General features: G+C 38.0%; 1 protein-coding gene across 4 annotated transcripts in view; it reads right to left on the bottom strand.

The window, feature by feature from the left end:
* The window catches only part of GRID2 (glutamate ionotropic receptor delta type subunit 2), a 1,427,475-nt gene that overhangs the window by 232,143 nt on the left and 1,179,398 nt on the right, over positions 1–15,934 (bottom strand). For all 4 annotated transcript variants that reach the window (XM_082461676.1, XM_082461678.1, XM_082461677.1 and 1 more), the window contains exon 13: positions 12,287–12,482. In XM_082461676.1, coding sequence (XP_082317802.1) covers positions 12,287–12,482 — 196 coding nt within the window. The remainder of the gene's footprint in view (positions 1–12,286; positions 12,483–15,934) is intronic.

Genomic DNA, 15,934 nt, shown 5'->3' with positions numbered 1-15,934 from the left:
CTGCCTTGTTTTGACCAATTTTCCCATTCCTCTCCAACTGTCCAGACTCTTCCACTCTGATCTATGGAACCCTATCATCACCATGATCCCTATATCTAGGGAGATCATACAATTTACTGTTTTGATGGGAATAATCTTGAGAGTGGGACACCTGGCAAAATCAAGGTTGTCCCAAACCAGGACATACAGTTACCCTGCCTATACCCTCAATCTGTTTTTTGTTTTTTTTTTTTAAATTTCCTTTTACTTTCTTTTGCTAAGTAGAACCTGCTTCTCCTCTGGGGATACCACATTGCCTTTGGTCTTCTCAAGTGGTGGCTATTTTTCTCTTCTACAACAGTCATATCACTGTGGCTGGATCAGGGTAGGTGTTCTCCTTGCCCCTTGAACCAATTCTGGACCCTTGTCTCTAAAGTCCTCTAGCTTTGAAGCTCATGTTATCAGACTCTACTACCTGCTACTCGTTCTTACTGCAGTCATCTGCTGATTCTGTCACTCCTCCAAACTTGCTTGAAGATTTTATCACTTGCTTCTCTGTCACCCTCAAATTCTAGTTCTGTGGTTATTCTTGGTGATTTGATTATTCACATAGACATTCTTTCCCAGTACTTGGCTTCTCAGTCTCTTGGCTTCTTCTTCTCCAAAGATCGTGTCTTTTCTCCCACCTCAGGCCACCCACTCTCATGTCGTATCATCTCCAATGCCAGAATTCTCCTCATCGTCTCAATTTCAGATGTGTCATCTAAGAACCAACTTCATGTTATTTCCAATCCCATCCTTCTGCCTCACTGATTCCAACAATGCTTCAGTCCCATCTAGACCTAAGCCCATTGCTCATGCCACCCTTTTGGTAGCCTCAATTTCCTTGTGTTATAACTGTCTTCCTATACAGCTCAGATTCCATGATTCATAACAGAGATCATTTCTTTACATATACTCTTAACTCTCCCACCTCATTGTCTTCTACCATGCTTATCTGGCAAACACCAATTGTGATGAAGTCTGCTCTCTTGACTCCATGTTTACACTCAGGCAGCTGAAAATAGGGAGGCTAGAGAATCCCCCACAATCACGCTGATTGGTCCCAATTTACAGTCACGAACACTGTTGCAAAGGGGTCTTTAGTCTTGTCTGGGAGTCCCATTACATTTCACTAGTCTACTGTTCCTCCCATTCTCCAGGACAACCATTCTTACTTTCTCTTTCTTTAAATCTCCAGAATCTCTATGTTCTTACATTTTGGTGATGACCTTGGTTCCCATTTCTTTGAGTAAATATAAGCAGTCAAAAATGAACTCCCATGTGCTCCTACCACCATAGCTTCCAACCTATCTGAATGTATGTCCATATGCTCTACCCTCTCTCCTCTTACTATGGATGGATTATGTTCCTAAATCCAAACCCTCCACTTGTGCACTGGATCTCAGCAGTTCCCTGTCTCTCTCCTGCATGATGAGTTTTCCCGTCTTACTATATCATCCCATCAGTATACAGACATTGTATATGCTCCTTCATAAAAAGTTTCCCTGAACTTCATATCCCACTCAAGGAACCCCTCCCATTCTTCAGCATTTCCTTTGAAGAAAACTCCTTTAAAAAGTGCCTATTCTCATAATCTCCATTGCCTCCTTCCTTGTTCTTTTTTTCTCTCCAATCTAATCTTAATTCCTTCTCCTTTCACTCTACCAGATCTGCTCTTGTCAAGGTCACCAGTGACTACTGGTGACCAAATAAATCATTAATTCTTAGTCTTCATTATACTTGCTCCATGAGCATCATTTGACAGTTGTTCATTTGAGATTCCTTGAAACACTTTTTTCACTTGGCTTCTAAAAAAAACACTCTTGTTTTTCTCCTGCCTCACTGGCTGATCATTCCCTGACTCTGTTATACCCTTTTTATCTCTCCCTCCTCTAAATACCAAATTGTTCCAGGGATTAGTTTAGCAATCTGTCTTCTCTAGATGCACCCACATCTGTAGTGATATCATGGAGTCTTATGACTTTAAAAGGCAAACACTATGCTAGTAATCCCCAAATATTTATCTCCAGCTAGAACTTTCTCCTAAACATCCAACTCATATCTGCAGCAATTCTCTTGGCATCTTTGCCTAGATAATTAAGAAGCATTTCATATTAACTATCATGCCAAAGGCAATTTTTCATTTGGCTTTTTAAATCTGCTCTTCCCATAGTTTTCTCAGTCTCAATAAATGGCAAATTCATTCTTCCATTTACTTAAGCCAAAGACATTGGACTCATCTTTAACTCCTCTTTTTCATACCCCACATTCAATCTTTTAGAAAATCTTGTCAGAGCTACCTTCACAATATATTCAGATTCAACCACTTCTCACCACTTCCACCATAACCACTCTGGTCGACCCACCATCATTTCTCACTTGGATGATTACAGTGTCCTCCACACTGGTCTCCCTGCTTCTAGCCCTTGCCTATTTTCTATACAGCACCTAGAATGGACCTTGAAAAAGTAAGTCAGATCATGTCACTCTTCTGTCCTCAACCCTTCCTTGACTTCCTATCTCAGAGTAAAAGCCAAAGTCATTTAAATGGCTTCAAAATATTATAACACTGATTTTCAACCTTTATTTTGAATCAGAACCACCTGAAATAGAACAAAAAATGGCACAATCTGTATGGAAACACAAAAGACCCTGAATAGCCAAAGCAATCTTGAGAAAGAAAAATGGAGCTGGAGGAATCAGGCTGCCTGACTTCAGACTACACTACAAAGCTACGGTAATCAAGACAGTATGGCACTGTCACAAAAACAGAAATATAGATCAATAGGACAGGACAGAAAGCCCAGAGATAAACCCACAAACATATGGTCACCTTATTTTTGATAAAGGAGGCAAGAATATACAATGGAGAAAAGACAACCTCTTCAATAAGTGGTGCTGAGAAAACTGGACAGCTACATGTAAAAGAATGAAATTAGAACACTCCCTAACACCATACACAAAAATAAACTCAAAATGGATTAAAGACCTAAATGTAAGGCCAGACACTATCAAACTCTTAGAGGAAAATATAGGCAGAACACTCTGTGACATAAATCACAGCAAGATCCTTTTTGACCCACCTCCTAGAGAAATGGAAATAAAAACAAAAATGAACAAACGGGACCTAATGAAACTTAAAAGCTTTTGCACAGTAAAGGGAACCATAAACAAGACGAAAAGACAACCCTCAGAATGGGAGAAAATATTTGCAAATGAAGCAACTGACAAAGGATTAATCTCCAAAATTTACAAGCAACTCATGCAGCTCAATATCAAAAAAACAAACAACTCAATCTAAAAATGGGCAGAAGACTTAAATAGACATTTTTCCAAAGAAGATATACAGATTGCCAACAAACACATGAAAGGATGCTCAACATCACTAATCATTAGAGAAATGCAAATCAAAACTATAATGAGGTATCACCTCACACCAGTCAGAATGGCCATCATCAAAAAATCTACAAACAATAAATGCTGGAAAGGGTGTGGAGAAAAGGGAACTCTCTTGCATTGTTGGTGGGAATGTAAATTGATACAGCCACTATGGAGAACAGTATGGAGGTTCCTTAAAAAACTACAAATAGAAGTACCATACGACCCAGCAATCCCACTACTGGGCATATACCCTGAGAAAACCATAATTCAAAAAGAGTCATGTACCACAATGTTCATTGCAGCTCTATTTAAAATAGCCAGGACATGGAAGCAACCTAAGTGTCCATTGACAGATGAATGGATAAAGAAGATGTGGCCCATATATACAACAGAATATTACTCAGCCATAAATAGAAACGAAATTGAGTTATTTGTAGTGAGGTGGATGGACCTAGAGTCTGTCATACAGAGTGAAGTAAGTCAGAAAGAGAAAAACAAATACCATATGCTAACACACATACATGGAATCTAAAAAAAAAAAAACAAAAAAATGGTTCTGAAGGACTTAGGGGCAGGACAGGAATAAAGATGCAGACATAGAGAATGGACTTGAGGACATGGGGAGGGGGAAGGGTAAGCTGGGATGAAGTGAGAGAGTGGCATGGACATATATACACTACCAAATGTAAAATAGATAGCTAGTGGGAAGTAGCCACATAGCACAGGGAGATCAGCTCGGTGCTTTGTGACCACCTAGAGGGGTGGGATAGGGAGGGTGGGAGGGAGATGCAAGAGGGAGGGGACATGGGGATATATGTATACATATAGCTGATTCACTTTGTTATAAAGCAGAAACTAACACACCATTGTAAACCAATTATACTCCAATAAATATGTTAAAAAAAAAAGTATCACCTGAAATGATTTAAGATATTCAGATGCCTTCCATTCCCCAATTAAGATTACAATGGGTAAAAAGGGTCAAAAGGTACAAACTTCCAGTTATAAAATAAGTAAGTCATGGGGATGTAATATACAGCATGGTGACCATAGTTAATAATACTGTATTGCATATTTGAAAGTTGCTGAGAGAATAAACCTTAAAAATTCTCATCACAAAAAAACCAAATCTGTAACTGTGTTGATGGATATGAAGTAGACTTACTGTGGTGATCATTTTGCAATATATACAAACACTGAATCATTATGTTGTACACCTGAATCTAAGATAATGTTATATGTCAATTATAGCTTAAAAAAAGATACAATTGGTTGGACATTTAGGTTGTTTCCATGTCTTGGCTATTGTAAACAGCACTGCAATGAACATTGGGGTGTATGTATCCTTTCAAACCATGTTTTTCACTGGATATATGCCCAGGAGTGGGATTGCTGGATCATATGGTAACTGTATTTTTAGTTTCTTAAGGAACCTCCATACTGTTCTCCACAGCGGCTGTACCAATTCGACAGATGAATGGATAAAGAAGATGTGGTACATATATACAATGGAATATTACTTAGCCATTAAAAAGAATGAAATAATGCCATTTGCAGCAACATGGATGGACTTGGAGATTATCATACTAAGTGAACTAAGTCAGACAGGGAAAGACAAGTATCATATGATCTAGCTTATATGTGGAATCTAAAAAATATATACAATTGAACTTACTTTCAAAACAGGAACAAACTCACAGACTTAGAGAACAAATTCATGGTTACCAGGAGGGAAGGGTGGGGGGTAGGAATAGACTGGGAGTTGGGATTGACATGTACACGCTGCTGTATTTAAAACAGAAAACCAACAAGGACCTTCTGTATAGCAAGCACAGGGAACTCTGCTCAAATATTCTTTAACAACCTAATTGGGAAAAGAATTTGAAAAAGAATAGATACATGTATATGTATAACTGAGTCACTTTGCTGCACACCTGAAACTAACACAACATTGTTAATCAACTACACTCCAATATAAAGTAAAAATTAAAAAAAAGATATGATTGGAATTTTAGTGGGATCCAAGCATCCACATTTTTAACAGACTCCATCCTGCCTAACTCCCACTCCGATCTTATCTCTTACTTCTCTGACCTCCCACCCCCGTTTCCTCCCACCCCCTTGCACCCTGCTCCAGCCACATGGGTCTTTCTGACATTCCTCTCCATCACGTCAAACTAGCTTCTGCCTTGGGAATTTTGCAATGTTCCTTCTGCTAAAGTACTTCCCATCCTCCTTTTCTCCCCACTATTTTCATGGCTCATAAACTATCCCCTTTCACTTTCTCAGATGGCTTCTGAGACCACCCACTCTGTGACGGCAACACCCCTCTTCTTGCCTCTGCTCCCTTTCATGCTCAGTCTTCCAGTTTTTCTTTATAGCACACATGTATGTGCTTGTCTATCGTTTTCTCTCCACTACAGTACAATCTCCATTTGGGCAGGGACTTTGCTTTTTTTGGTGTGCCTCCCAGTGCCTAGAACAGTTCCTGGTAAATAATAGGTGTTCAATGAATATGTGTTGAATGAGTACGTAAAACAACAGGTTCAATCCACCCAGTTTTTCAGCCAGAGGTGAACAAATTGGGTAGGCTTACTTCACCATTGAAGAGTGTCTGGAATTTTTCTTTCTGCTCCAGTCCTCTAAAATCCTTAATATTGGCCCATGTGATATGATCAGTCTTTTGTTTTGGCTTTCATTTCAACACTCCAGTTTTCCAGCTAAGGTTAAAGCTGGGCCCTGAAGCCCAGTGGCTTGGCTGGAGCCTTGACACCCCACCTGTACCTTGTCAAGCCCCCTTCCCCCATAGTGCTCTGGGACTTAAGCAGACAACCTTACAGATTGATGTTATCTTTCTGATTGAATATGGCTGCTGCCAGCACTGCCACCCACTTCCTGTTGCCATAGCATCCATCAGAGTTTATATCCCCTTTGAAATATATAGTCTGAAGTATCATGTAGTTATCACTGGGATCCTTTGTCTAGGACAGGAGTTATCCTACAAATACTGACTTTCTTCTCTTCCCTAGTAGTCTTTATCGCTGAGGTTTTAGAATAATTTGTCATTCACCCCCTGAGACATAACAGGCTATCAGGAAATGGACACTGCCCTCTTATTAACCAGGGACTTTTCTATTTCAGTGCTACACAGAGATCCTTTATTCCTGGTCAGATGCTTACCTGTGATGTAGAAGTTTCTCTGTCGATTCTTAAAAATTACCTGTCTTGTGTTCCAGTCTCTCCTAAAATAATCTGACAGACCAAATTCCATTAATGTGCTAATGCTAATAGCTACTTAAAATCATAGTCTTCCAAGATGTATTTGGGTTTTAACAGGGATGGTTTTCCATTGCTGTAGTTTCGGAATGTTGCCGAGTCACCATCGTGGCCTCCTAACTGGTTTCCAGCTTCCGCACTGTCACCTCCAGTCTTTCTCAATACAGCAGCCATATGATTTGCCAAAGTATGAGTTAGATCATGTTACGTACTCTCTGTTCAAAACACTCCTGAGTTTCATATCTCACACTGAGTAAAAGCCCGCTTAGAATGCCCTCTATGGCCCTGTATGAGCACTTCTCGGACTTTAGCATGCACATGAATCACCCAGGAATCTCGTTAGAAGGAGATTCCCATCCAGAAGGGCGCAGGTGGGGCCTAAGGGTCTGCATTTCAAACAAGCTCTCAGGCGATGCTGAAGCTGCTGGTTCACAGGACTAGCTGCGAGTAACAAGACCTTATGTGCTGTGTTTCCTCCCTGCCCTCCGGCCCTCTACCTCTCTGACATTGCTGCACTCCTGATGTTCCCCTTTATTTCTAGAGCTACCCTGGCCCCCTTCATAGTCTTAGACCATCCAGGCATGTTCCCACCTTAGGGCCTTTGCACTAGCTGACCCTCTGGCTGCAAACACTTCACCCAGATATACACCTCTCTCTCTCCAAGGCTTCTTAGTGAAGCTTTCCCTGGCCACCTGATCTAACAAGGCTGACCATCTCCGTTTCCATGTCCCTCTTCTTCTCTCTCCAACTCTGTTTTTCTCCTTAACTCTTCTCACTGCTGAAATACAGCATATTTATCTTGTTTATTGTCTGCCCCCTCCACTAGAATGTAAACTCCATGAAGCATTTTTGTTTTTCATTTATGTTCACTTCAGTGATCAAAACACTGGCTGTTTTGATCAATAAATAATTGTTGAGTGAATTCATTAAAGAACTCAGTTATATTTTTCAAATCACATTTTTTCCTACTTATGCAAAACGTCCTAGGAAGAGGAAGGCAGGAACATTTCTTCTAGTTTAATTAGGCTAGTGTGGTACAGGCGAAATGTCTCCCAAGGAGAGCAGATCAGAACTCATTTACCTAATCCTCATTTATACAGGTTTCTTTGGTATGAGCAGAGCAAAGATGTTAGAAGCGACCAGGATCTACCGTCAAGTAAGAGAAACTTACTGAGACTGGTAGCACAATTAGAAACAAGCACAACCTGAGGCATTAATGGGATCTATTCAAAGTTACACCTAGATTGGGAGGATTGTTTACACAGTGATGCAGTCTTTGCTGGAAGGGAGTTACTATATATATGAATTCCTGTCAAAGGTAGAAGTTTGGTCTTTTGCGGAATATTGACCTAGAAGACCTCTGAGGTCTTTTCTGCCTGCACAAATTAGAAATCAGTGACAGAGAACAGGAAGCTGCTGTGTGAGATGTGTGTGCAAGACCGGTTACTTGAGGAAAAGTCCACCAGCCACATTTCATGTCTTGTAGTTCTCAATCTCATGAACTCCAGTGAGCTTTAGCAGGTGAGAGGCTATTGTTTGTTGGTTGGTTAGTTTTGTGTTTTAATAAAAGCTGGCTAAGACCTTGAAAACTGAACCAAAATACATTTTATTATAACTACCTAGTCTCTGTCTAATCACTGTTCAGCTGTCTCTGATATTGGTTGAAAGAAATACATACAATCAGCACATTTCACTTTGATATTTTCCATTATAAATTAATACAAACATTCTTCACTACTCCTCTAGTAAATCCGAAAACTGAGTATATGGGGTGTAATAAACACTTGGGGACTTGATTTGCAGTTTTAAAATCGTAAGCCTTCTTTATCAGCAGACTATCAGGGAATAGAAATTGCTCTCTACTTCTTTTATTGCATTATCTTTTTTATTATGTCATAATTTTAGGTTAACCTTAGGAAATACCAAATAATAATGCTTTGTAATAACAAATCACTCACACATACATTCTTTCATGTAAACTTCAGGATCATCTTAAGAGTTTATTATTCTAATCGAACTATTTATTGATGCTTTTACATATATATATTTAATAATGACAAAAACCGTAAGAGGTAGAAATTCTCAATATGATGATAAAAATTCTGAGCCTCAGAGATTTTAAGTAACTAGTCACATTTACACATTTTACTTAAAAAAATGAACTGGATATATACCTAGGTTGTATGTCTACAAAGCCCAGGCTTTTAATTCTCACACTGTGATAATTCTACAGCTGAGTAGAGTGAGTCTTAGAGAAACCAAGTGATTTGCCCAACGTTATACAGCTGAGAATTGGAAGAACCAAGAAAGAAAACCAGATAGTTTTTTCTAAAACCAGAGTTCTTTCTACTCTTCATAATAGCTTTTTATTTTTAAAATGTATGACATTTAACAACAGCATAAGAAACACTAGCCCAAGTTGAAAGGCGATGGAATGGCTACATATTTAAATAAAAAGAAACATGAAAGCCTAAAGAGTAACTAAATTTCTCAGCATATGCTGCAAGATTGTCAATAGCTGAGTCTAAAACAATTTTATTTCATAGAATCTCAGGAATTTTCTCAGTGTGAATATTTACAGTTTATTTTTACATTTACACATGTGTCAAATTAAATTCCATATGGTCAAATAACTTAAATTAAAAAAAAAAAAACAAGCCAGGGTTTCCCTGGTGGCGCAGTGGTTGAGAATCTGCCTGCCAATGCAGGGGACACGGGTTCGAGCCCTGGTCTGGGAAGATCCCACATGCCGCGGAGCAACTGGGCCCGTGAGCCACAACTACTGAGCCTGCGCGTCTGGAGCCTGTGCTCCGCAACAAGAGAGGCCGCGACAGTGAGAGGCCCGCGCACCGCGATGAAGAGTGGCCCCCGCTTGCCACAACTGGAGAAAGCCCTCGCACAGAAACGAAAACCCAACACAGCCATAAATAAATAAATAAATAAATAAATAAATAAATAAATAAATAAAAATTAAAAAAAAAAACCCAGAAAATGTAGGAAACTGTATGTACATACTTAAAACAGGTTTTCTTAAAGAACACTGAAGACCTTAGAAGATATATATGTATATCTTACATACATGACTGCTTAAAGCGTCTATGTAGCAACTGATGTCCTATGTCTCTATGATTTATATATTATATTGAAAATACCAGGATGTAGGAAGTGTAACCAGTTTGTATTAATACAAAGAATGAAGGGTAATGGTGTGTGTGTGTGTGTGTGTGTGTGTGTGTGTGTGTGTGTAAGAACATGGGAATAAAAAATAAAACGAGGTCTTATTTACTTGACTGGCTACTGCAGAAAGTTACAAGTTTCTTACGGTCTCACTATTTCTATTCTTTGCACACTCTTACCCAATTCCCATATATCAGTTACGGTGATCTTGACAGATAAAAATGAATCATGACATTTCCCTATTTCAGTAGCATTTTTTGCCATTCAAATAAAATCCAAGTTCTTAATAATGGGCAAGGTCCTACTTGATCTATCCCCTGCATGCTAACCTCATTCCACATTTTCTCATTCAGTAGTCTCCAGTTCATGTTGATTTTAAATTGGTTTCTTGAATGGACCTTCAGAGCTTAGCTTATACTAAGCACTGCCTGGATGTTTTGTCACCCTCTCTTCTACATGATCAGCTCTTCATCAGGCAGATCATAGATAATATCTTATGTCCTCTAGGAACTTACCTGATCACTGTTTCTCGAATAGATTTCCTTCTTAATTTCTACAATAGCACTCTATTTGTCTTTTTGATAGCATTTGTCACAATTTAAGTCATTTTGTTTGATCATGTATTTTAGTTTCCTTTTCTCTCTCTCCCACCAGACCCTGTATTTCATGAATCCAGTGGTCATTCGTCTGTGGTTGAGTTTACCTCCAGTTCCTACCTCGGTGCCTGGTACATAATTGTTACTTAGCAAATATTGGATGAATGAATGAATAAATAATGAATTGGTGAATATGTACGTTTAAAAGTTATTTTTATTCTGAATCTGTATGTCTGGAGAAAAGAAAATGAATTTTCTCTGGAATGTTATGGTATAGAAAAAAGTTGTAAAGTGTGAGGAGCTTTGGATCTAAAATGGATAGAAATACAAATTGTGAACTTCAATTTATACTTATATGCAAGAAAGCAAAATTGTTTTTAACAGTAGACAATATGAAGGAAAATAACTCTTCCCCAAACCATTATTCTGAGGCTTAAATTCATTCACATACAATGAGTACCTAGTAAATCCTAAAATCTATCCTCCCTTCTCCCCCAGACAACGTATAGTATAGGTCCATTCACCTGCCCAATCTCACCTGCCCCCCACTCTATGCCCCCAGTAATTGGAGGGTACTGTGTTTAATTTCTAAAAGCCAATGGGCCTCTAGACAAAGACAGGAGGATCAATACCTGGGCCCTGGGAAACTGGAATTAATATAATGAGGATGAAGGAGTTAGAGGCCATTGATAACATTTCAAGGACATTCTCTTATTTAAAAGCATCATTAGTAATTGCAAAGAGGTTTATGTCACCATTATCAGTTTTTAAATAATGATATCAGTGTAGTGACTGAAAAAATTACCAGGGTGATGTTAGGGAACCATCGCAATAGCAATAGCAGATAAAGGAAAACATATGAAAAGGCACAGAATAATGCTAGATCCTGTGGCAGAATAACTTTTATAGTCATCAAAACATTCTCCAACATGGTATTATTGAGTTTGCCTTTTGAACAGGGAACTCAGACTTGGAGTCCAAATTATTCTGCTGTGAAAGGTTACAGAAAAAAAGTATATACCATCATTGATGCTGTTATTAGACATTCATTCATTCATTCAGTCATCCCATAATTACTTATTGAATGTCAACCCTTATGATTTTTCACTGTAATAGCCACTGGGAAAATTTTAAGCAAAAATCATTCAGTTCTCTCATGGAGGCTGATGGGGCCTGAGGAAGAAAGAATTACTTCTGTGTAGATGTTTATAAACCACGGCCCAGAATAAAAACTAGCTTCATGTTTTTTACACAAAGGACTGCTTTCTAAGTTTTTTTTTTTTTTTATAAATAACTTCTAAATGATGGTTTTATAAAAATAAGATACAAATAAAGATTTTCACTTTTGGAAACAGAAACAGACTTTTGTAGAAGCCTTATTTGTGGAGAAGATTAACTTTTACTCACAGAGAGCTTCACATAATCATAACATAAACTTTTCATCGAAAAACAAATGCAGTGTAGAAAATACCCTGAATCATTTGAAAAAACTGGATAACCTGAATGATATTTGGAATGGGATTTGTCAAAATCTTTTCAAGTCTTCATGTGTATATGTCCCTGACCCTGTTCTGAACAAAATACCAGCTCATGTTTTCTAGCTTTGGAATCCCATTGGAAAAGGATCCTTTAGACACACCACAGAAATCTGTTAATTCCCTCTACTGGTACAGCGAGTTACCTCAAAATCTTCTTAAATCAATAAAAGGTATAATTTAACTGAAAACTCTATGTCAAAGTTAAAATTTAAAAAAGGAAGTAAATCAAACTCAGTTTAGCAGTTCCAATATGGGGGACAGAACAGTAGACTATGAATGAAGAACTATGGCCGGTACCTTTTGAATGCCTGCTTGGGACTCCAGAACGTTATTCTCTGATCCATTGCTTCGGTTGATCATCCGCCACATTTGGGAATACATGCTGTCCCTCTCAAAAGGATTCATTCCCTTCATGCGAACGTGTTCATACACCGCCGAGTCCAGGACTGTGCCATAAGGGATATCTGTTTGCTTGGAAAGGTCCTGGAGAGACCTTGATTATTGGGAGAGCAGAGAGACACAAGAAAGAGTACTGAATATTTTCAAGTGGAAATAAAGTTAAAAGAAGCAAAAAGTAATATATGTAAATACAAATGCCAAATTGCTTTTCTTATTTTGTTGTTTCTTAACATTAAGATGTAATATATAAGGAGAATTGCTTTAAGAGTGTATGGCACTTACATAGATCATGAGAAGACAAAAATCATTACTGAAGGAAAGGTGGACATTTCTAGTGATAGGGCAATGCTATTTTTGTTTTCACTGTGAAAAAAAATCTAGCAATTCCATCAATTAAATTACAAATTAAATTACATTGCTAGATAGTCATATAATCATTTAGTTTTTTAAAAATGTCAATACGTTACAAGCCTTAAGCCTATGTTCTTTTAGGTGGCAAGGCTTAAATATTTTTATAAAATAATTACATTTTGTATAAACAACATGTTTAAGTAGATGTATACTTAAAAATTAGTATTTGTAATAGTCATTACTTACTGAGTGGCTACTACATACATGCTAGGCAGTTGGCACACAGTATCCTTACAGCAATGCCTCATGCTCAGAACTATTTCACCCATTTTACAGGTAAGAAAACTTAAGTAGAGGGAATAAAGGACCAGCTCAGTGTGGCACAGTGAGGGATAGAGATAGAATTCAAATGTAGATCTGACCAGCTCCCAAAACCATATTATTTCTACTGCAAGATGCTGACTCTTCTCTGTATTTATTTTGCTAGATTTGCTTTAAGTGGCGTGAGTGTGTGTGTGTGAGTGTGTGTGTGTGTGTGAGAGACAGAGAGAGAGAGAGAGAGAGAGATTTCTATTTGTATTCAAATAGAATAAATTTCATGCTTTTGGATAGCTGAATATGTTTTCAGCTTTCTCTTTTACAGAATAATGCTCCAGGATTTCCAAATCAATCTTTGAGTTACAGATTTTATCTACTTGTCCCAGGTTATTCGTCTCTAAATTGATGGTCGATTTCCTTATATTTGAGTTTCTGAGCCACTCTATATTTTCTAACTTGGGGAACCAATTGCCACTTCACTGGAACTCATTGAATTTGTGTAGGTGTCCAACCCTAATGACTGACATTTAAGAACAAATATGTGTCTTTGTAATACTGTTCAAAATTAGATGCTGGCACGCTTCAAACTCACTAACCTCTGAGAATGGGAGCAGATGCTTTGAAGCACTATAGTATATATTGAACAAGAACAAATACCCACAGCCCTCCACAATCACGGGCCATGAATGTCATGTTACGTTTACCTCTGACCTTTTGGTCTGTCTCTAGATGGCGTTTGCTAATGATTTCCTGGGGGTCTTTGCAGCAAACACTAACAATGGGCAAGAGTATTGGGAATACTCTTGCAGGTCACCGTTTCCATCATGTGCAAAACTGTGTGGCAAAAAATACGTTATGGGTCGTGTTTGTTAGAGGAATATTTGCGACAATTTCTAATGATAACTTTCAGAAAAATTTAATCTGCATTTTATTGAGTTTTATGTTGTCGGTGTGTATCATGTACTCTATGGAAAAGAGTGAGATCATGGTAATTCCTTTTTGCTCTACACTTCTGCTGCATAAAATGATGCATTTAAAAATTGCTATTTGAAGGGAAGAATTTTCTGGAATATCCTACAACTATTGAGCTAATTCTACCATTTGTAAAAGCTAAAGCAAAAGTGTAAATAAATAGTGAGGGGGGCTTCCCTGGTCGGGCAGTGGTTAAGAATCCACCTGCCAATGCAGGGGACATGGGTTCGATCCCTGGTCCTAGAAGATCCCACATGCCGCGTAGCAACTAAGCCCGTGCACCACACTTACTGAGCCTTTGCTCTAGAGCTCGCGAGCCACAACTGCTGAAGCCGGCGCGCCTAGAGCCCGTGCTCCGCAACAAGAGAAGCCACCGCAACGAGAAGCCTGCGCACCGCAATGAAGAGTAGCCCCCGCTCACCGCAGCTAGAGAAAGCCCACGTGCAGCAACAAAGACCCAACGCAGCCAAAAATAAATAAATAAATAAACAAAAATAAATAAATAAGTTAAAAAAAAATAATGAGGGCAGAAGCAGGAATAAAAGTGAGCTACAGGTAGCTAAGGTGCAACCTAATACCAGAGTGACAGGGCATTTGGTAGGAACATACCATAATTATCTTGGTAATAGTATAGCAATAAGAATTTTGTTTCAAACGAACAATTTACTTCTTATTTACTAATGTTTCCAGTAGTAGGAGTAAAACTATATTCAAAACATTAACATTTTAACATATTTCCCACTGTTTAACAATGATCTAAACTGGTTACACAGGGGGAAGAAATGAAACTTATCAATACAGGTTATGATAGCATGCCTCATTCATTCAATATCTGTAAATACAAGGGCAAGGTTAGGTAAATGTACAGAGCTTGCACTTTCTAGAACCTAAAGGTGTATGGCTAGAGGAGGTCATGTTACGATTCATCAGAAACCCTCCCAGGATAGGATTGGCTCCTTGCTGCCTAGTAGTTCTGGCAATCAATCTTGATTATAACTTTCAGAAGTTTTCCACTTGGTGAGATCATAGTGTACGGGTGAAAAATGTTTATGCCTATATCTAAGTATATAACCGGTTTGCTCAAATAGTCATACTAGTAAAATACTGCTAAATAAATTAATACTCCTTCTTAGCTTTCCATGAAAAGAAAATTGAAATCATGTGTTGGGATCTTTAATATAACCAAGTTTCCATGCCATAGTATCACCTTAAATATTAGCTTTGAACTTGAATGTAGAATTATAATACAAACAGGTTTTTAGCTGGCAAAACTGTTTTGTACACAGAAAAATTTTAAAGCAGTATCTTAAAATGTTGCCTGTGTGAAGTTCTTGATGTCTGAAAAAGACAGTTTATTTTCAACGTAATTCAAATTCAGAATAGCAGAGCATTTTGTAACTTAGAGCAAAGGTATGTTCCCTCTAGCGTCATTTCTGATATCAAGTTCAGCTTATAAATTTGCCATGAGATCTGCTTGAAATAAAAATTATAGCTTGTCTGATTCAGTGTCGTTCCTTTATAGTACACCAAGATAGCCCACCAAAGGTGACAAAAATAAAATAAAGCAAAATGAAGTGAGCACAAATAGCTTAGTATGGAAAAAAGAAAGCTGTTTTAGGAGCCCAACAGAGAAAGGGAGTACCTATTATAAGTAGTAATTTTGTTATTTTCATGCTCATAATATTTTAGATCTGAAGAAATGTTATGGCCTATATTATGAGGCCCTAAAAGAAATCAAGTAGGTTACTCCACAAGTGGTAATCCTCAAGAACATTATATCTTGTGGTAATCCTCAAGAACATTATATCTTAAGGTCAACATCTGAGTGGATATTATTTAGACATGCCAATCATTGGTTTAAATGTAAAATAATTATAAAATAATCAACAAGTCCCTAATACATAC

The sequence above is a fragment of the Balaenoptera physalus genome (genome assembly GCF_965194825.1).
Source record: "Balaenoptera physalus genome assembly, chromosome: 5".
Lineage (NCBI taxonomy): Eukaryota > Metazoa > Chordata > Mammalia > Artiodactyla > Balaenopteridae > Balaenoptera > Balaenoptera physalus.
This window is presented reverse-complemented; position numbering and strand designations above follow the sequence as displayed.